Here is a 23,531-nt window from a genome sequence, read left to right on the forward strand (position 1 = left end):
TATTGAAAACTCTCGTAGATTACGTACTTTCCAAGGTTATTTGCAGCTATAAAACTTGTGGTGTTATCACACGTTGGCTGACTTAGTGAATAGGTATAGATTTAATCTACCTATTAATATACATATTTTTTGGGCGTGAACAGCGAGCTGCTTAATTTTCTTATGTTCCGGGATAAAGGATAGTGTATCAATAAAAAAATTTAAATAGAGTAGGTAAATACCGATTAATAAGATTATCGTCGGATTTCAAGGCAATGAAACCAGTACACTTCCAATGTTTTGTAATTGATAGTTTTGCCTTCTAGTAGTGTTGCCACTGTATATAGGCAGCAGATATTATAAGCCGAGCAACTTTGTCGCTTTCGCCTAGGCAAGTGTATATAGTAATTTATCTGGCTGCTACAGCTTCAATTCTTTACACTTATGTTAATTCTATCATCAAAATCTTTTCATTTGTCAAATTTAAAAATGTACCATTTTAGTAATAAACAATTACTGGCAACATACATGACACGACACATACAAACTTTTTCTTAAATCAGCCAAAGACATTACGAACACTATGCCAATACTTACACAAGCACCAGAGTACTAAAACTGTATAAATACTTAAATAATTTTACTGAGTTCATTTATATTTCAAGTAAAGGTTTATTACTTAATAAGTATTTATTTAACAGTATCACAAATTACAATTACAATTCTATGATTACGCTTGCAGGTTATGTGTTCTTTTGCCAGAACTTGGCGGCGTTCCGTGGTGTTTTGCCTTTGCTGGAGTTCTTCTTTGGGGCCGAGTGGCTCTCGGTGCCGCCACCCGAGGCGGACTCCTCGCTCTCCGCTTGAGTCTTTAGAGTCTTCTTTATGTACATAATCTGTAATCAAAGCCCAAGTGAATAGTTGTGGAACTAGGAAGTCTTAAATAAGTTTAGCTAAAATAAGTAACACTTTAAACATTTTCCTGATTTAGTTCTGGGGACTTTGCTATTGAAGTAAATCACTACATATAAAACGAAATATTTTAGTTATGGTCATATAAGTATATTATTATTTATTTTTAGCGGCCACCACAAGAAAAGGTACCCCCTCATGATGACCCACGGAAGTGTCGTGTTTTGGAATCAACCTGTGTATATCTGGTTCCAAATAGGCTAGCATGATCATCATTATTTCCATTGGCTAGGGGTATTCATCACTCTGATCTGGACCCTAAATCACATACAATAATGAAACATGGGGATACAGCATTCTCTATTCACCAATAGATTTTTTTGGACAGGATTTTAAGTCCTTCAATTACAATCCCCACACCGATGCTTGCTAGGGGCCTTCTGGCTCAGAACTATAAGCACCGCATGAACACATCCAATGTATCAGTTGTAAAATGAACAGGATGCCCATTACACCTTTTACCATATTCCAAAATCACAAACTTGAGCTGAGTAGTGCACATATTAAAATGCGATGTCACGCACACACAGCAAGCAACTAAACTTAAATGAATATGTAGATGATTCCTTTCAATATCATTGTAATTAACCAACAATCGGCCGACAGATGCTGAGGCTGAGACAGAGGGAAATGAGACAAGAACCCATCTACACACATGTTTCATATTTATACACTCGGCCTGGGCCCAACTCTACAGGCTAATGGTCATTTTCAATAAACAATCCCAATCTTAATCTTCAATCTGATCCCCAAAAGAAAAAAACAAAAGGATTTCTTATGTTTAAATACTAAACATTGAATTAACATGAGTTTTGCAGATTTTATCGCGATTCTTAACTTTCCACCCGTTCGCCACATAACTATGAAATATCAGGAAAAAAAATAAGAACCGCGGCAAAAATGCACAAACTAGTTTTATTTTAAATTAAAATTAGTCACATGTAAAAAAAGTGATTGGTCAAAAAAAAATTGGGATTGTTTTTTTGAAAATTGCAGTAAATGTGGGAAAGTAGAACCCGCAACCACATAAGTGTTAGATAGCTTAAGCATAAAATATTCTAAGTAAATTGATCTAAAACTTTGTAATTACTTTTTTTACCTCCTGCTCGATTGTCTGTTGGTGCCTGATAGCCCTTTGTTTGTGATGGTTGGCACGCTGTATGTGTTGATCTACCGAATTCAGGACAGCCTCGCAGGCATTACACCAGTCTGCAAGTACGTCGGCAATGCCAGCTGCGTCCTCGAGGCGAGCGTCACGGCCCAGGGCTACGTCGACTTCAAGGCGTTTGCATTCTTGGTCTAGCTTACCATGGATTATGTCTGAAATGTGAATCAAAGTATATGTGTAGAAATCTTTGGAATGTCAATCTTATACCTACTTTAAGAATGATGCAAACTCTGTTGACCCTATATTATTAATGCATTAAATATTATAGGAATCCAAGGACGTACGGTGCGCCATGGTCGTGAAATTACGACCAAGCTCCTTAAATAATGAATAAAAAAAACAAAAAGGAATCCAGAAGTTTTGTCTTATTTCTTTGATGTCTAGTGGCCTTTTATAGAAAGGACTTTTGTATTAGATAAAATGTTGTTAGTTATTCATTAGTTGTTAACTAAAAACTAAAGTCAAATATTTAGCTTTTTTCCAGGGTTATTTTGAAAATGGACTTAATGCATGAGAACTTTAACTTAAATTTTATGTACATCTTATATTGATTTGTCTGAATAAAGGGTTTCATTCATTCATTCATTCATTTTGAAAATGACTACTGTTTGGTATAAAATACAGACAAACTTTAGTGATAAACATTTATAAATAAGTTTAAATAGATAAGAAAATGAAAAATAACCATTTATATAACAAAGTATTTTGCAAAGAAAGTGCTTTATACTTTAATCAAAATGATGTATTCTTGAGTTCATGAGTATTCTGAAAACCTCAATACCAATAATTTTTAAATATAAACTTAAATACTATTTTATGAAGATAAATGCAGTTTCTGTGTATATGAATTATGAGACAGTTTTTTTTTTATAATTAAGGACAACTTATACAAAATTTAATCAAACTTTACCTGCATAAATAGCTTCTATGATAAGATCTTCAAGATCTCTGACATTCTTTATATCCAACTCTTTGAGCAGCATGTTGTACGGAATGCATTTCTCCTGTGTAGCTAGCGTCGCTATGGTCAAATGCTGCAGCTTCTTGCACTGTGCAGGTGTGAGCTCTAAGTACTCCGATTTGTTTTCCAAGTACTCCTTGTATGTACCATAAGCAAATAGATTGAGCGTTTTGAAGTGAGCTGCATACAGTCCAGTCTCAAGCTGAAATGTTTATAGTTATTTTTAATAGTTTTTGTATTGGGCAATAAGCTAGTGCACAGATAGCGAGCCAATGGCACTCATGCCAGTAGTGGCAAATGACAAAACAATTCGGGCATGCAAGTGATATTCCAAACATTGTATTCTTTGGAAGAGATCATTTAATTAATGACTGTTGTTATGTATTCACTACACATTATTAGCTGCAGTGTGTATGTTTTTTCAATATATTATAGAGAGATTATAGAGGAATATAGTTTTCTTTGTTAGTATTTGAAGTCAACCTCCTTCCAATAGGTCGAAAATTAAAATTTTTCAAAAGAGAACATGACTACATATAAATGCTAATATGCAATTGTGCAGTCCTTAATTGTTCTAATGATATTTAGATTGTATAAAAATTCTATTAAAAGGGAAGCCTGAATTGGTAGGCTACTATGGTGGATAACATGGCTAACCCTTTATTATTGTACCAATTTTGTGATGAATGAGGTAAGATGTAATGTAATTGTTGGTGAGCATATGTATGTTAATGCATTCATGCCATCATTAATGCAGTGAAAACTGGCTATAACGATATTAATGAGACCACCTAACCTGATACTATATCTGATAAGTCATTATAAACTATACTCTTTCCATACATTTCCTGGGACCTTACTACTTGTTGTTATAGCTGATACGACGTTATAACGAAAGTCGCTAAAACCGGTTTCTACTATACATGTAAAACAGCTATATATACAAGATAAAATTAAAATAGTGTAAGAGTTTGTAATATTAATACATTTTGATGTAATTGTAAAATAGACTAACTTACCAATTGAAAATATGAGTAATATCCAGATTACTGAGAGACAGTTATATAAAATATTTAAATCAGCTGTTTACCAATGTACGTACAATAATCGTGTAAAATTAATTATTTAGAAAAAGTAAAAATTTTCTAACCTCTTTTATATTTGGCATTTCCAACAGTTCGCCGAAAACATGAACTCCGGGAGCTTCGAGCACTTGTTTGATGAGCTCCGCACATGCTGATCCTTTGGCTCCTTTTGCTAGCAGCACAAACTGTTCCAGGGGGTGGTTAGTCGAAAACGACAACAAAGACGACGGCTCATCCCTGTCCATTGACATCGGATTCATTATGCTGTTTTTTTATAGATCCTACACAAGATAAAATACTAAATATTAATATTCAAATGAACTGTAACATGCATTCGGCTTTTATTTCGAGCAAATCGCAATCTGAAAAATGCTAATTTTCGTTGATGATATTGACAATTTTGTCAATTTGTGACGTTTATAGAGACTAAGAGAAGTGAGAACTGAGAAACGAACACAAAATTATGGACTGGATTTTATGAAATGCATTTTGATTACAGTTTTCTTTTTGTTAATTAATGAAGTTTACTATACGATATAAGCCATAATTTTTGTTGTAAATTCTATACCAATAATATTGTAGCAATATAACAATATTTTTTGCGATACCCAAAATTACAATGCAATAACCAAACGCATATATATTATGCTTATTACCTATTTCAGTGAAACTTTTGTATCTTTTACTTTAAAAATTGTTTAATAATTAAAATGAGTTAAATAAATTTATTGCCTTCAGTACATAATTGTTCTTTAGGTAAATAAAATTATAAATCATTGACAAAATCAATTTTTATTTTTTCGGGTCAGTTGTCATTGCAATGATGAATGATTAGGATTTAAAAATCTTAATTGACCATAAACAATAAAATGGCGTTCGGTTTTTTGTGTGTGCGATAAAGTAATTGTTTTCATGAAATCCTGGATTCCATCCAACATTTCTCAATTTTATAGTATGTCTTGACAATAGTTTATCATTATGAAGCGTGATAATGTCTTCAAAAAGTTAAATAGCATACCGTTAATTGCAAATAATGTGCGTGTCAGTGTTCGTTGTAGCGTCGTTGTCCTATGCCGCCTTTTATATTGAGTTGATTATACCAATTACCGAGTGTTCTTCCTAGTATAATAACGAGAGTCGTCGTAATAAAGCAATAAAAACTATGGATTAGTTGTAATAACGTAGTTTTTTCGGCGTTGGTGTCGATGAGTGCGTTTTGCGTGTGTGGTTGTGTAGACGTACATACATGTCCGCAAAGATAAAACTGTCATGAGGACTGTTTACTATCAAATGTATTTGTGTTAGTGGGTTTTATTTTTTTCACATAGTGAAGTTTGATTATTTTCTTTGGTGACAATGTGTATGCCTACACCTAATAATGTCCCGGGTTTCGGTTACTCGTGGTTTACAAGTTCGGCGGATCTTACCAAGGGTGAAGTGGAGACGCCGAGTAGCCTCAGTTACACCCTGGGCAACACGGTAAGTAAACAAAATAAAGCATTATTTACTCGAAACTAGTTTATTGTCAGCAAATCTAATTGGAAGTTGTGTGTACAGCACATGCCTGCATAGTAATGAACTTTCACAACACAGTGGGTATTTTTTTTGCCACATTTCGTCATAAGTTTATAAGAAGTTGAAGAATGTTTTTAATTTAACTTTGGAAAAGTTAGATAAACTTACAATTGTAACTAACCATGAGCTATCATAATGAATGGACAATATTTTTTTTTATTTTTTTATATCAATCATATAGAAGTGTTGTGGAGCCTTTGCTATTTTGAAATACATTGTATACTCTTACATACATATCACATATATTGTCTACAGATGTCATGATTGCCTTACTATGAAGTTGATAGTCATTCAGAATAGCAAGACAAATAATTTACAACCCATACAATTGCTTACAATGTTTATGATCAAAGCCGTTAATATGAAATCTGGAATTCTGAATGTAATGAATGGTTTCACATACTCTTAACAGTTTATCCTTAAGTTTGATGAAAAAACAACTGAGAGAAATAAAAAGTATTTTGGTATGATTTAATTTATAATTGAGAAATATACTTAAGAAATTAATAATAACTAAATATGTTTTCTTCATTAAATACCACACATACATTCACACCCTTATCCCTTGGGGATAGGCAGAGATTATTGAATGCCATATTGACATCACTCTTGCTTATTTCAAATTCATAAACATCAATATAATTTATCTGAGATATTCCCTGTACTACAGCTATTATATATACACTCTTTTATGTTTTGAAATAAAATTGATGGCATTAAAGCCCTATCAGAGGTAAATTTTGAATGAGATTTCTTTTTTATATATTTTTTGCTGTATTATGTACAATAACATTTTTGTTATACTTAGCAGAATATAAATAATGCATAATATAGCTCGCAAGGAATATATTTTTGTTAAGATTTTTTTTTGTATTCTTTATCACATTTATTCAGATATATATTATTATCAAAACAGTAAAATACATTGTGTGCTCACTTGTTGAAACAATAAAGAAAACTTAGATGCTAATTATTGCAGTATTTTAAAATTCAGCCTTGAGATCATGTTATTATTTAGCACATTGAATAAAGGCTAGTTTCCAACATTTACAGTATGCTAACCATTTTTTAATAATATAATCCTAAGTCTCTTCTTCCATTCTCCCCTTCAAATGATATCTTACTTTGTTAATTCTTTTCATTCAAATTATTATAAATAAAGGCAACCCAGACAGTGGTCTGATGACCTAAAAACTGTTGCCGAAACATTGTGAATGAGAATGGCAAGGGACAGGGAACAATAGCAAATGCTGAAGGAAGCCTTCTGTCAAAAGGACAGACTTTAAAGAGGACTACCGTGAAATGAAATTTTAGGTGAACTAAAAAAAAGATAAATATGTACTTTTTAGTGAAAAACTTTTGAATTTTTTATTTAAAATTGGAAATAGCATTTTTAGGATTCCACTTAATCCAATCGACATTTCAGGTCCCTGAAACAACATTGACTGTTATGTCACACAAAACGCCACAAGTGCAGGAGAAAGTTGGTGCAGTGGCTGTTGCAGTGTCAAACGCAGGAGTGCAAGTTACAAGGGTGGTTACAACAGGGACTCCTGTTACAGCAAGACGAGCAATGTTTGTGTTAAATGAAGCACCAACGCATATAAACAGGGTGTCACAGCAGAACCAAACTGCAACAATACACAGTAAGTAAGATATGAATACAGTATTGAAATTGTAATTTATTTAAATTATTCTTGGAAGTTACGGTAACATCAGTTAACTAAGTTGTTTTGTGTTGCTTGTAATGGTTTTTTGGTAACATTAAATGTTTGACATCATTTTGTATACTTGGTATGATAAAAAATGTAAGTATTTTGTTTAGTATGAAAACAAATTGTAAATTAGATATATATTAGGTAACCAGAATATGATTTATTTTACATGATAAATATAAATGAATAAGCCATATTTATAAGCTGGAAGAGTCAACTAGGTTATCTCAATAAGAATATTCCACATAGAAACATAGGCAATATTATATTCTAGGTAATATTCCCAGATTTATTTTTTAAATAACACACTTCATGAATAAAACTTATTGTCAAGCCATGACAATATGATGTGAGAAAGAAATAATATCAGCTAAACAAACATGAATTTCAATTGCACGCCACTAAAAGCTATTTTTGAAAATGATATCACAAATTATACAATCATAATAGGCAGCTGTAAGGCAAATTCATTTAAGCAATATTTTATTTTGAAATAACTAGAATCCAAACAGCCAAAAAAATACACTGATTTGTAATATGCATATAACAATAATCAAGTTATACATATTATTGCCTAGCCACAAAGTCCAAACCTTTATGATTTTACTATAAGTATCCTACCTATTAAGCAAGCAATAGCCTAGTTGGTTGTGGAACGGACTGCAGAAACGAATGTCCGCAGGTTCAAATCCCATGGGCACACACCTCTAACTAAGAAATATGTGTTTATTCTTTGTGAATTATCACTTGCTTTAACGGTGAAGGAAAACATCGTGAGGAAACCTACATACTTGAGAATTTTTCTACACGAATTTTCGAGGGTGTGTTAAGTCTACCAATCCGCACTAGGTCAGCATGGTGGACTAAGGCCTAATCCCTCTCAGTAGTAGAAGAGGCCCGTACCTAACACTGCGACAGTATATAATACAGGGCTGATTTTATATATATCCTACCAATACCGCAAGTGCCAATAATATTTATTTTTACAGCAGCGAATTTAACAGCAAAACCGTTCATGACACCACTTGGTCCGCTCCAACTAACACCAGAAGAATGCAACGAGATCTTAATGAAGCGGGCCCTGCAAGCCCAGGGTATTGCCACACCTGTTATAGATACATCACAACTTAATCACACTTTACTTAATGGGGGGTTGAAGACGTTGGAAGAGGCTACTAATCAACAGGCCCAGGCGGAGACAATACAAACACCTACAGTACAGCATCATCTGTTGCACACTAAACAGGAGCCTGGGACAGCTAATAGTTCACCTAAAGTGAGTATGAAATGGCTAGTTTGAATGATTTAAATGTTTATTTATATGTGGGAATTCATTCCCTAGAAGCTAATTGGATAGAGGTACAATAAAATTATTTATTGAACTTTGTTAATAATAGATTTTTAATTTTAATGCCCCTGGCAGACAGCTATAAAAACACAGTACATTTTAATTATAAATCAAATGAAACATGTCTTAAGCTATATTTAGCTTACAGCAAACTTTTATTACTACTATACTTGTCCCTTAGGCGGTGTACTCACAGACGGAGATGATGAATACAAATACGGTGATGACAACGGCACCTCCGTCCGCGGTGAAGGAGCGCCGTTACTCGTGCGACGAGTGCGGGAAGACATTCCTGCTAAAACATCACCTCACTACGCATGCGCGGGTTCACACAGGTATGAAGATGTCTACTATCTCTTCATAGTTGTAATATTGTCTGTTAGTGGAAATGGGTTTAGGGTAAACGAAATGTTGGAAATCTTGTGTTACGATAAAAAGACTATTCAAGGAAATTAATGATCAAATACTAAATACATGCCAATCCTTCTATTCCATAGGAGAAGCATCATCCTTCCTTTTTAAAGCCTGAAAAACTTCTGGTCTTTATCTCAAAAATGTAACTACGAAGTTAATGGTGAAACAAAGTTGCCGTCGCGCCAAACTTAATGTATGTGACTACTCACACACTTGACTTGTCTACAAAAGCAAGTTTAAATTTAGCTAAATTAGGCCATAAAGAACGAATGTATGTAACCCTCTCGACATTTCACATTAGACTGGAAATACAGGAGACAGATGATAGGCTTGTCCTACTAATCCTACTAATATTATAAATGCGAAAGTTTGTGAGTATGTATGTATGTTTGTTCTTCTTTCATCAAAAAACTACTGAACAGATTTGGATAAAACTTTACAGTAATATTGGTTATACATCAGAATAACACATAGGCTACAATTTATAATGATTTTGCGTAATTTGGTCATAATATAACGATACATATCAACTACGTCGGAAAAAAGATCTACCGGAAAACTCCTTTACGTGGGCGAAGCCGCGAGCAAAAACTAGTAAAATATAAATATTTGTTCTCAGGTGAACGTCCCCACGTGTGCGTGCACTGCGGCAAGGCCTTCGCGCGTAAACACTGTCTGAACACGCACATGCTGCTGCATTCCGCGGACAGGCCGTACCGCTGCCACGAGTGCAAGATGGCGTTCACGCTCAAACACCATCTAGTGACGCACTCCAGGGTGAGGGTTTTAATATTGTAGACAAGACAATGCCAAATACAATTTGCCACCCATTGCATGTTTTTGGTGTGGTAATAAGCCGAAGATCGCGCCTCGTGGAGAAGATTACTGAATGACCTTGGACGGGATCACGATCCTCAGTAATGACGGGCTGACTGAAGAGGGAGAGAATAATCATTCTAAAAATTCATTTCTTATTTGCTATGTTATCTAGTTTAATTAACAAAAAACAGGCATATATGATTTTTTAAATTACCACTTTTTTTTATAGAAAATATGGATAGAAATATGAACTTGCATTACAAAATAATAGTTGTTAACAGGCTGCTTAACTAATTGCAAAATTCACATTTATATTATAATTTATTACCTAAATTACCATAATGATCTCAAATGGATCTTATTCTCAATGTACAACTTCCCCTCCACAGGTGCACAGTCGCGACCGTCCGTTCGTGTGCACGGAGTGCGGGCGCGGGTTCGCGCTCAACCGCCATCTCGTGACGCACAGCAAGTACCACGCCGGCGAGCGGCCGTACGTCTGCTCCGATTGTGGAGAGAGTTTCGCGCAGAAGGTGAGGTTTGGTCTACTTTTTCATTTATCTATTAACAGTTTTGTTTACTTCTGCATATTGGAAAAAAATACTGAGAATATTCTCATGTAATTTTAAAATGAAACTTAGACCCATAATATCTTAATAACCACATAATGTAAATTTTGTGAAGGATTAAAATACTAAAAAATGGAAAAAAAAATATTAAAATCTATTTAAAATGGAGAATGTTATAAATTCTACTGATAACCAAATATAAAAAATGTAATAGCATATAAAGCAGTAACATAATATGTTCGTGGTACAGGAGCACCTGGTGATGCACAGCCGCTTCCACGGGTCTCAGTCGCCGTTCGTGTGCGGCGACTGCGGCGCGGCGTTCGCGCGCAAGTTCCAGCTCGTGAACCACGGCCGCGTGCACGGCCGCGTGCCGCCCTCCTGCCCCGTCTGCGGCAAGGAGTTCCTGCAGAAGCGCACGCTCGTCGCACACATCAAGTCAGTATACATACCAGTGGCGAAATGACATTTCCCGAAAGGGATCTCGTCTCTACATATAGGTACTACTCCTATGCATAAATGCAGTTTGCAAATCGTTTTTTAGCGGCGTAAATGTTAACGCCACTGTAGAGGAACAGATGGTTGCGTTCCTCTATGGAAGGGAAAGATTCCCAGTCAGGCAGATTGCGCCTGACCGGCCGCGGCCCCTCCAACAGTTCCTGTTCGGAGGTGGTATATATGCTGCACGACGCGCAAATTGTGCAAGCGTGATTCAGGATTGATGTCGCCATCCATCGTGATTGCTGTGTGATATCACTACAGTTGTCACTGCATCGATCCTCTTGCAGTTCCGGCGATGTTGACAAGATGGCGGTATATGCACTAACTGTACCGCCATAGTTTCAGTAATAATTAGATTTTACATAAGTTACGAAAGGGAAGCCGGTAGGAATCGGGTTATATGGACCCTGCGCCACTGATACGTATATCACTCTTGTTCACTTTTCAGTAGTAAGCAGAGGTGTTGTCACTCACATTTCACCAGTCAAGTTAGGTTCCATGAAATAAGGAGCTAACTTATTGCCATTACCATTCCAGACTCCGGGCTGATACTGAGTATAAAATCCCCGTATTGTACAGCAATAGCACTAGGAAGCTATTTCCTTTAAAAATCAGCTTTATAAAGCCTTTCCTGTCACTCAGACTTGTATTATATTATAGATATAGCTAGTTATTTTACTAAATTTCAATACAATTACTGACTCTTATTTAATGATTATTCAACTGAGTTTCTTAAGTATCTACTGGACCCTATAGGTAGTAATTAAAAAGAAAGTCTAGCAAAATAACTTCAATTTTGTTTTGCAGAACTCACACAGGGGAAGGCGCCGAAGCTTGCTTAGAATGTGGCGAGGCGTTCAAATGTAAATCGGATTTGCACCAACACTGTAAAATGACGCGACACTGTCTTCCACCACAAACTCATCAACAGCAACAGCAACAGCAGCAACAACAACAGCAACAGCAACAGCAGCAGCAACAACAACAGCAACAGCAGCAGCAACAACAACAACAACAACAACAGCAGCAGCAACAACAACAACAAGCTACTGTCATAAAGCAAGATGACTTCAAACCTCAAATTGTTCAAGTGAGTGCATTGGATTATTGCAAGTGCAAAACCTATTATTTTCTAAGTATTTATCTGCCATCTTTTGACTTTTAAATTAGAAATTATAATCCCATCTAAATCATGAAGCTTTTTAAGAAGTTTATTACGACCAATAATTATAATCTATATTAATATATAATGCTTAGAGTTTGTTTCAACGCGCTAATCTCAGGAACTACTAAAGCGATTTAGATGTTTTTTCAGAAATAAGAAAGTACTTTTTATTCTGGAAAATATTTAACTTAGAAAAACATCTTAAGGCGGGCGGAGCCGAAAGCAAAAGCTAGTGCCATATACTTTGATAATGAGGTAGACAGGACACTAGAGCGCACATACTGAAGACTCAATCATCCCAATTGAAACGCATAAATGGCAATGATCATTAATTATGTTTTCTGTTTGCACTGTTTTATATATGTCAACTCTTCTACATCACAAGTACTAGAAAATGTGTGTATGTGGGTGTTAGAATATTTATACATTTTATTTCTCAGGATATGGGTATATTTATAATGTCAAAAGTGTGTTTGTGTCCATATGGAATACTTCGTTTCATTTGTTAGGATATGGTATATCTATATGTTTTGATTAACCATTAAATTCAATCACTGACGTAAAGATCTTTGCAATTTAATGACAGGTAGGAATGGGCAATAAATCTAGCCAAACAATTTTAGCAGCATATACAAGGTAGGTGTCTGAGGATAATACTAAGCAATATATTTTTTTTATTAAATATGATACAACAAGGTATCAACAAATATATTTTTTTATTAAGTATTAATGTTGTGATCTCATGACAGACACAGCAACAGCAGAGGCAAGTCCAGCAACAACAGAGACAGGTGCAACAACAACAGACCATAGTCATAGAGCAGGATGACTTCAAACCGCAAATTGTGCAGGTGATTGTTTATTATGATTGTAAAATAAAAGAAAATATAAATTCATGAGATCTCAATTATCCGATAAATTGACAAATTTATGATTAATTATAATTTAAATGTTGTTTTTTATACAGTAATGTAAATATTGTCCATTGGTACAGTTAAAATAATTATTAATGTAAAATTATTAATTAGAGACAAGTGCAACAGCAACAGACTATAGTGCTAGAGCAGGATGACTTCAAGCCGCAAATTGTGCAGGTGATTGTCTATTATGATTGTAAATAAAAAAAAATCCTTTTGATTATTAAATAACGATGTGTTGATAAATTTATAAAAAATAATAATAATTTTTATGGTCTTACTCCCATTGTTCTTTGGTTCAATAACAATAGGGTATTTGACTTATTTTTATTCATAACTTTCATGAAATATGTACATTGTACAAATTGTAAAACAGAATTAATAATTGACTTCTGATGAAAAATACACAAGTTATAATTCATTGAAATTAGGTAGTAGGGGTGAGTGTCAAAAAACAGAGAAGGGACGAAATACTTGCATGTGACGTCAGCGGGCATTACGAGGAGTGCGAAAGAAAGAGACGGAGCGATATCTTCACTTCGCTTCCACTCCTGCACATAGCAATATTTTAAATTTGAATTACGGGCTCATTTCTTATCGAATTTTAATACTGTTTTCACAAAAGGATTTATTCTCGTACTAATTGCTGTTATGTATAAAAAAATGTCCGAAAACAAGCATAGTCAAATACCCTATTGTCAATAACAAATTTGATTGTTATATAAATATTTTTGGGCTCACTAAAAGTCATTAGAAACTATAAATTCGTTAATTTAATTGTCTACATGTTTAGGTATTCAGATTTTCATGTATAAAGGATAATTCTGGTGATTTTGTATTTTAGGTTATGGGTGGCGATGGGCAGATAGTCTCGGAGAAAACTACGCCAGGCTACGCATGTCCCGAGTGTGGGTCATGTTTCAACACAAAGGTTTGTGAAAATAAAAAAAAATATAAAATTTAATGTCAAATAATTGTGATAAATGAGTAATTTTAGTGTTTCATGATTTTTTTATTATTAAAAACATTTTATGCTATATCATAATTATATGAATTACTTTTAATTATGTTTAAATTACGTTGTCTGTATTGTATTTGTGGCAATCTTTTGGTTTATACTTTATCTGAGACTTATAACTGGCTATTTGATAGTTATAATAGTAAAATTAAAATATATTTTATATGTAAATAATAATTATACAGTATTTTTTAAAATTAATGTAGCTAAGTGATTATCTATTAATCATATAAATTGAAATGCACACGGACATACTTGTGACGTTCACATTGTACATTTCAATGTTTTTTCGTAAAATATGACGTCACAGTTTACATATCACGTGACCAACTATTTCTCATAATTATCAAGTAGCCAATTTATTAACAGTGTGAGTAGTCGGTTATATTTCGTTTGCGGTGTAGTGACGTGTAGTGACGTGTGTGTGCGTGCAGGAGGCGCTGACGCTGCACGTGCGGCTGCACGCGGGCGACCGCACCACGGTGACGGACCTGTGCGCGCTCACGGCCGCGCTGCAGCCCGGCCTCGTCGCGCACGCGCCCAGTAACTACCACCACCTACCACTCATACACACTACAACAAAAACACATCGCACCTTCATTCCCGACGGAGTTGGCAGAAGTGCAACTAGTGCACCAATTTTTTGCCTTCTGTACTCATGACGTCGATAAGAAGCGAACTTATCGCCGTATCCGACACAAATTTCAAATACCCGTAATATTGAATAATAAAATTAGGTGCCTCATATCAATTCTATCTATTTCTTGCCACTTATATACCTTATACGCCATATATACTCCCTGCATCTTATTTACTTTCGTCGTTTTACTTTTGGCACCCTACTTCAAATAGGGTACCGGACTCATTTTTGTTCTTTACTATTATCAAATATTTACATAATATAAATTATAACACAGAAAGAATTATTAAAATCCGGTAAAAAATCAACAAGTTATAAGTCTTTGAATTTCGGTGGAAAGGGTAATTTACAAGAAACAGAAAAGAGACGAAATACCCACACGTGACGTCATCGGGAATTCCGACGCGGGCTAAAGAAAGAGATGAAGCGATATCCCCACATCGCACCCACTTCTGTACATTACAATATTTTAAATATGAATTGCTCGCTCATTTTTTAACCAATTTTTATGCAGTTTTCGCAGCAGTGCTTCTTTTTCGTATTATTAACCATTACATATAGAATAATGTACAAAATCAAGCATAGGCCGGTCCCCTATTCTATATACATTTCTAACTTTTTATAAAGGTATAATTCATACGCCTTATACACATACCTACATACAAATAAATACATTTTATTAATACCTCTACTACTAAACACTTTTCAAAATAATTACTATATTGTTATACTGGACTGAGTTCATCATGTCACACCATTAAAGATTTCGTTGTTTCAGATCAACCTATACAAATTATATCTTCAAACCCCAACAACGTGGTACACACGCAAGTCATAGCCACGGTAAGAATATGGAATGCCTTAAGGCTGTGTATGCATTTGATTTTAATTTTAAAGCTAAGGTTAGGCTAGCAAGTCTTTACAGCAATCTATTGCGCAATATTTTCTAAATACGTTTACTCTAGCAGAAATATTTCAATGGTTCTATACACACTTGCCGCAAGTTAACAGCTTCAAAATTTGCAATAGTCAGTTTGTAGTGACTTACACGGTTTGCAAAATATAACGGATTTGGAAGGATGTACTAAAATGCGTTATATACATTTCAATACAAATCACGTGCCTAGGGCCGCGAGAAATATCACTCCATGCATGGGAGTGCATGTGGTATGGAGACCGAGCGCACAAGAATTGCTCCTGTGTACGCTAGGAAATATATTAGGTACCCAAAGCATAACATACTTCCTTCATGGTTTTAATTATGATCTGTTACATTTTATTGCTATATTCTATTTTTAGAATCACCATGTCACACCCGCACGGCCGAAGATACACTTCTGCGGGGACTGCGGGAAAGGTTTCGCGGCTAAACATGGTTTACTAGCGCATCAAAGAAGGTTAGTTTATGTTGTTATAATTTATAGAATAGATTCTTAGACTATTATAAAGCTGAAAAGATTGTAGTTTTTTTGTTCGTTCGTTCTTGGAAATTTCTAAAACTATTGAACATTTTTATTCTTATTTTTAAAGCTTATTCCTGACTTGCTAAAATATATCTAGATATTAGACTTTGATGTAATTATTTTATTAATTTTAGCATATAGTTGCGAGCAAATTTTTTTGTCAGTTGGACAGCAATTTTAAGTAAGAAACTATGCTTTAATGTTGTTGTTTCCAGGCATCCGGACGGCAGTTGTACGCTGCGAACACATGTGTGCGACCAGTGCGGGAAGGCGTTCTTCCAGAAGAACCACCTCATGCTGCATCAGCGACAACACATGGACCTACCGCCGAGATCGGTACGTTTGGTAAGAACTATATCAATATTATTTGGGTGAAATACTAAAGTATAGCGTTAATATAAAGAGAACGCAGTACATGCTTTCGCATATTTTGTTATTCTGTTCCATGTTTTGGCTATTTTCGCCGGTTTTTGCATATAATACCTAAAATCACTGTATTTTACGATTTTGTATAAAACGATGTTACCTACGAATTTGTTGCAATCTGAGACTTCTTTCCCTCCAACTGTATGCTCATTTTAAGTACAACAAAAAAAGATCTGTTACTATATTCAGGTCGCATATTTTTCCGGGTTCCACGCATTTTTTATGCATATTTGGCCTTTTTAACTTGCATATAATCCGGTTTTAAGTAATACATAACTGTAGACAGTATGCATTGATTCAACCAATTTGATACCTAATTTGTAGATAAAGTGAGGTTAAATGATAATCTAAGACGTCTTTTGATTACCATCCTTGTTTCTGAATGTAGTGACAAGTCACCTTCTTTTCAAAATATAAAAATAAGAAGATACATTGTAGCTTGGATTGTAAAAATAAATAATTTAGAATATGCTTTATATTATTGACTTTAGCATGATCAAAGATTTCTTATATATAGTGGTATTTTGACAAAATAAATTATTTCACAGAGTCAAGCGCAAGTGAACGCGCAAGCGCAACAGGAGGCGCAACAGGCTGCGCAACAAGCTGCGCAACAGGCCGCGCAACAGGTGCAGCAACAGGTGCAGCAGCAGGTGCAACAACACCAGGTGCAGCATCAAACCAGTCTAGAAATGGACCAGGATCATCAGCAACCAACGCATATACAAGTGGTATGTTGTAACATTATGTAGGATGTCACTGGAATGATTGAATGGTTTGATGAGAAAATTCAGGGTAAAAACAAACCTTAAAACCAGAGTCGTCTTCACATTTCTATCCAAGCATAATAAAGTGACTATGATGGATTTGATGTTAAGTACAATAGTATAAATATAATGTCGATTCTCTACCAATCGATGTTCACTTGAATTAGGTCAGTATCACTGTATGAGCTCTGAATTTGACTCATTTCAAGTCGACAATCTTGGATTTTCAGGGTTAGTTTTTGTGGTAAATATTTATAACAAAATCATGTCGGCAGGTAACGAACAGGTCGGGGCAGGTGATCGGCAACCAGATAGTGGTGGGCACGGTGGGCCGGCGGCTAGTGGGGCAGCACGTGCACATCGTGGGCCGCGACCCCAAACCCATCGCGCAGCTCAAGCACCATCACACGAGACACCACACCACGAGGTAACTATAATTATTATAGCGAAAGGCCATTACTGCCGTTCTAAGCTCAAAAGCGGTATCTCAAAAAAAAACAATACCTTGATTTTTATGTTGTCAGATAGTCTAAAGAAATACCCATGCAATGAACTTACCTAAATAACGGTATCTTGTTTAGAACTTAAAAAAGTTTCTCTATCTCAGTTTTACACACAAAACCATAAAACTACATTTACAAAACTTCGATTATCTCAAAATAAGGTTTCCCTGACATACCGCTTTTGCACTTAGCACGGAAAATTATCAATTTTAAAAAAGTATTGGTTACTTAGGATGAAGTTATATATTATTCATACTGATTTTTGGATTATTAGAAAAATAAATTGTATAATAGAGTTCATGTTTGCAATGGCCTCTGTGTTCGGTTACATTTAAAAAGAAAATTTTTCTTGACTTTACTAGTACAATTAATGTTTTATTGTTCTCTCTGAGTAATACAGTGTAACAAACATACTGATTTTACTCTACTTATAAAATGTATAGGAATCTTTTTCAATCTTAATTAATTTGAAACTGTAACTCAATATGGATAATAGGTACGAGTAATTGACTTCTACGTTTAAAATAAGTTACCAGATGAAGTTATCAATAGAAATATAATAATAATTTTCATTCCCCATTCAGTCTCTGATTTCTTTGATCTGGTAGTAACTGAGCTTTAGTGAATTAATTATTGACTGTTTCCTTTCTTCCAGTGGGGATGTGAAAGAAGTCGGCGGGCTGGTCCTGTCAGCGGGGAGAGGGACGGGTCTAATCAAGTACGAGATCGCCCTCCCGCAGCCCACGTCTGTGGTCCAAGTTCAGCAGCTGGACTGAGTCAAGTGCGAGCCCGATAACATGCTTGTTTGGCTCAAAAACGTTAATACAAACGACAAGGTGGCATTCTAAAGTGCACGCCTTGGACTCAGTGCGGCCGTGATAAATAAACTATCGTGTAAGTCCAATTATCCCATTCCTAAGTGGGGTTAAGGAGATGCATAAGACTCGGGTGAACTTGTCGAGAATCCACTGCCAATATGCCTCTGTTTCAGTTAAGTGCAAGCTTTTATGCCTTTTGACACTGACTTGTGAAATAGTTTTAAATAAGCAAAGGAAATGCAGCCGTAAAGCCAGCGTCGGCTTTACAAGAACCTCACCAAAACAAAGGTCTTCCGACAGTCGACTGCGGCGACGAGAATTTAAAAATATATGAATCTGACACGAACATATAGTTCAGTGTAACAAAGTGTAAAAATGTACGATAAAATACTTAAGTATGTTAATGGGCGTGAAAAGCCCCTGTAAATTCCGAATGAAAACTGTTCGATTCTAAATTACGAATAATGCCAATAGAACGGAAAGCTTTATTTAATGAGTAAATGTCGATCAGCCTTAAAATAGAGCCTTAATATTATTTTTATTATATCGGTTAGTACGAGATGGGATTATGTGTAACGGGAACTACTTAATTATTCAATGGCAATAATATTTTGAATGGGTTTTGTAAATGAATGTTCTAAAATTTAGAGCATTTTGGAATGTGTAAAAAGACAAGAAACCACGGTAGCAGTGTACATTAGACTAGAGCTAAGAATACGAGTAGTCGAATGTAGAATAATCTCTTGTACATATCAAAATACGGTTTTGTAACAGCACTGAATTGCGGTTTTTATTTGTAACAAAATGTACAATCTCTTTTAAGGTACCGCATTTAATTCTATTGCTATTGTTTTTGGGGCTATCTTTGTGGCGCGCATGTTATGTATAGGCCGATTTAACCCCTCAATGTGAGCAATTTTGATAGATTTAATAACATTTAGCTGCAGGTAAAGACAGCATACTTCCACATTTAATCCTATTTTTATTTAAGTACAACCTTCCATGCATAACTTGTCAATTGTTATATTTAAATCCATATAACTTCCTCTCAAAGATAAACTTATCTTTCATTGAATCATTTCGCAAATGTGTATGCCAAAATAAATAAACTGACAATAGAAAAATAGCATAATTTGCTACGCACTGAAGTTAGAAGTAATCGATATAAATATATCGATACTTATCGATACTGCACACCACAAAGTGCGCTCTTCACGGCCTCATGTCGAATAAGTTTTAAGTACATAATATATATTTTTACGTAAGTTGCGATTTTTAAGTGGCAGCTGGGCACATACATGTGCAATGAAAATTCATGTTTTGAACATAAATAGATCTGATTTTATCGATATCGAAGGCGATACTTTTGTCGTGCATCGACAAGTAATGCATTCGCGAACAAAGAAATTATATTTATTATATCGATGATATTGACATTGTATGTGAATTTAAATTTTTTATACCGTAGATGCGTTGCTTATCGATCGCAACAAGATTGTCGACTTGAAACACTGTTGTTTTTAGTGTTTATCTTGAATTTATCGTATTTATTTCATATTCATTCAAAACTTTAATATGGGTCATAATTTTCAGTCATTTATATTGTGGGAATAAAGAAAAGCCGGGAAGTACCAACATTTAATTTACGCTACTATATCTCAAAATTACAGATCTTTCGTGATAAACCTTAAACAAATGGTGCCACAATTAAACGCGTTCTGAAGTACATTTATAACCGAATTTGCAAACAATGCTACGAGAACGTACAGTGCACTAATTCAGTGTCAACAATGTTATGGTTTGGCTTTCTTCATCTTTGTTTATCTGACAGCCAAGTGAAGTAAAGTTGTATCAATATGAGCCAACAGCGTCCCTATACCCTTTGCGAAGGTTGTCATTCCAAAAGCATTGGGAAACAAACTCGCTCCGTACTTACGAAGTAGCGTTTGTGAATATGAGCCTTACACAGTTTTCGTTGGTGGTAACAGTGTTTCAGATCATTTTATATGGGTGGTCTAGTCTGGTGTTTTGGAATGTTCTAGGAGCAAGCAATACGTGTGGACGATCATTGTCAAGTGTGCGAATTGATAACCATATCGATAATCGAATGCGGTTTGTGTTGTCACGTTATGAAATTAGTTTGGCTGGAAGTTTGATTTTTCCATTATTTAATATAATGGAGTGATTCAAATACAGTTTTTTTATCGATATTGCGTATAGGGTAATTTAATCGAGTTTTTAAAATAAATTAATCCAACCGAGGTTTTAAAAATTTCAATTTTTAACAGTCAATAAATAACAAGGTTTTAAAATATAAAGGATAAAGAAGTATGAATTATGTTGCGTGAGGTTACTGTCATTTTAGAACGAGCATGTGACTGATAACTTGACGTCTATTATGTAACTCCATACCATAGACGTTATAAAAAAATCCAGTAGTGCTTCATTATACAATCAATTTTTATTCTTTTTGCACTGAGTATTTTTTCTGTGTATTTACTATTACGTGTAAAAAAATATACACAGTGTAGTCAAATATATTCTAAAAAAAATGTGTAGCTGAATTGTTTGGTGAAATGTACGATCAAACGAAACCTATCTCAATGTTGGGTGGAATTCAGGGTTCAATATTATTTTGTCTTAGTACTACCATATAGTGTGTTGAAGCAAATAAAATATTTCATTATTTCAATCACATTACGGTGGCTCCTAAGTAAACTATCGTATCTGGAAAAGTAGCGATATTCCCTTTTTAGGGTTTAGTCGTCAATGTACTGTTTACAACCAAACTCATTTATTTCAAAAGTTAATAAACGAAAAAAAAAACTTCTTTAAAAATAATTTTCTACCTTTTTTTAATGGATTTGGTCGTAAACTGTAGCTAGATAATGAAACGTTAAAAAAGGGTATATCGCTACCTATGATACGATAGTTTACTTAGGAGCCATGGATTAGTCAATTTCGATAACGTGATTCTTGAACGGTTATTGCTGTATAACCAAGGGATTTTGAAGTTTGTATTATGTGTCTTCCATAAATTAAGTTTAATATTTTTTTATAATAAAATATCACAAATAGTTTACGATTATTAAAAAAAATATTCATGTATGAATTTTAAGTGGGTATGTGCATTTTTAGATCAATCAAGTTTTGGAATATCGATATGCTGCATTCGATTATCGATAAGAAGTGAACTATTCGATTATTGGTGGTATATTGTTTTTAAAATAAATGTGGCTATCCGATAACAAATGCTTATATTTATGTAAGGAAGGAATACTGGTTAAATATAATATATTGGAATTCTGTCCCAAACATATTAATACCATTACCATTCATAAAGTCCGCTGATTGGAAATGGTCATTTCTTTATAACGAACAGCACTTATTCAATTGTCGGAGTATCCTTGAACTTTCAATCAATTTCAAAAAAATATTTTACTAATAAATCTCCACTGTCTTTGAGATATAGACTAATAATAATTTGACAACAATATTCGAAAAAATAACAACGAATTAACAATATTATTGAATAAAAACAATATGCCACTATGTTCCATTGTTCTCAGGGTTATAATTCTAGACTGAATATAGACGCAGATGCCTGAAAGAGTTTCACGTACCAGTATTATATGTTAAAGGGTGTTCTGTTATCACTGTCCTTAGCTTCGTTCTGCACTGGTTTTGTCATGTTGTTGCATATTGCCTTGAAACTGGACAAGTTTGCCATTTACTTACATGTAAATATTCTAGCGGTATATATATAATTTTTATATTAAATGAAAATATACATACTATAATCAGTTTTTATTGTGGTTTATTTGTGTTTACCTTCTTTTTTGCGATTTGAATCCGTACATAACAGTGGCGGAGGGTGAAATTTTACGAAATTGAACCCATACAACATAAACGTAGGTACTAATATGCATTAATGCGGTTTGTAAATCGTTATAATTAAAATTGTATTTTACATAAATTAAGAAAGGGAAGCCGGCAGGAATCGTGTTATATGGACTGTTCGCCCCTGATACAAAATGGATTAAGCAATATGCACACACAATTTTCCAATAACAATGACAATGTGAGCTGCAGCCAATATTATTCTTTACATCATTGATTTCCAAAGTGGTCTAGGTGGATCCCCAGGGGTCCACCGAAGACTTGACGCGGGTCTACTTAGACGTGACAAAAAAAAATGGGGTCCTCAATTCGTAAGGGAGAATCCACGAAAATTTATCGTATAGTATAGTTATAGTAAAGTATTGGCTGATAGATAAAATTTTAGCTTCACTTCACTTATCAATGTAGGCAGATAATATTGATAGGGTTTGTAAGAGGCATGATGACCCCAACATAATCTCCGCGGATGGCTGGTAAACAAGGTCCACCGGAACCAGCTAAATGTTGAAAGGGATTTATGAGAAAAAAAAGTTTGGGAACCTCTGCTTCACATTGTAGTGTCGGACTAGTATGGAGAACTCAACCGCCCCTGCAAGCCTATTACGCGGTCCGACTGCACCATCGTGTTATCTCTCATCCTTTTCTGCTAATATTCACGTGACAGCTGCGTAGAAACGTGCAGTCCAATCGTCCGGCCGTTTCCAATAAACGACCCCAATCTAATGCTGGCGCCACACACACAAATATTTGAACAAAGACTTTGCCACACATTTGAACAGAGTTACATGCACTGACCAAATTAAATTTT

The 23,531-nt window shown here is 34.7% G+C and overlaps 2 protein-coding genes across 7 annotated transcripts; one reads left to right on the forward strand and one right to left on the reverse strand.

Annotated features, from left to right (window-relative positions):
* Positions 1 to 627: 627 nt before the first annotated feature.
* LOC115456439 (COP9 signalosome complex subunit 7b) lies at positions 628 to 4,610 on the reverse strand. 2 transcript variants are annotated; one of them, XM_030185518.2, is made up of 4 exons: positions 4,231 to 4,610; positions 3,030 to 3,282; positions 2,042 to 2,271; positions 628 to 875 (listed from the first exon to the last, which is right to left on the reverse strand). In XM_030185518.2, the coding sequence occupies exons 1-4, from the start codon at positions 4,423 to 4,425 to the stop codon at positions 723 to 725; spliced, it is 831 nt and encodes a 276-aa protein (XP_030041378.1). In that variant the 5' UTR covers positions 4,426 to 4,610; the 3' UTR covers positions 628 to 722. The 2 variants fall into 2 exon arrangements, with proteins under 2 accessions (XP_030041378.1, XP_030041386.1); XM_030185526.2 differs by having other exon boundaries at positions 632 to 875; positions 2,051 to 2,271.
* A 397-nt stretch (positions 4,611 to 5,007) lies between these two features.
* LOC115456421 (zinc finger protein 189) lies at positions 5,008 to 22,631 on the forward strand. Of its 5 annotated transcripts, none has more exons than XM_030185480.2 (18): positions 5,008 to 5,644; positions 7,167 to 7,386; positions 8,445 to 8,731; positions 8,985 to 9,138; positions 9,837 to 9,994; positions 10,426 to 10,569; positions 10,856 to 11,043; positions 11,914 to 12,196; positions 13,021 to 13,122; positions 13,300 to 13,365; positions 14,033 to 14,119; positions 14,641 to 14,749; positions 15,610 to 15,689; positions 16,146 to 16,243; positions 16,525 to 16,654; positions 17,284 to 17,466; positions 17,778 to 17,929; positions 18,661 to 22,631. In XM_030185480.2, the coding sequence occupies exons 1-18, from the start codon at positions 5,522 to 5,524 to the stop codon at positions 18,779 to 18,781; spliced, it is 2,685 nt and encodes an 894-aa protein (XP_030041340.1). In that variant the 5' UTR covers positions 5,008 to 5,521; the 3' UTR covers positions 18,782 to 22,631. The 5 variants fall into 5 exon arrangements, with proteins under 5 accessions (XP_030041340.1, XP_030041348.1, XP_030041357.1 ...); XM_030185488.2 differs by having other exon boundaries at positions 16,525 to 16,645; XM_030185497.2 differs by having other exon boundaries at positions 15,625 to 15,689.
* Positions 22,632 to 23,531: the final 900 nt, after the last annotated feature.

Source organism: Manduca sexta, chromosome 14 (genome assembly GCF_014839805.1).
Source record: "Manduca sexta isolate Smith_Timp_Sample1 chromosome 14, JHU_Msex_v1.0, whole genome shotgun sequence".
NCBI lineage: Eukaryota > Metazoa > Arthropoda > Insecta > Lepidoptera > Sphingidae > Manduca > Manduca sexta.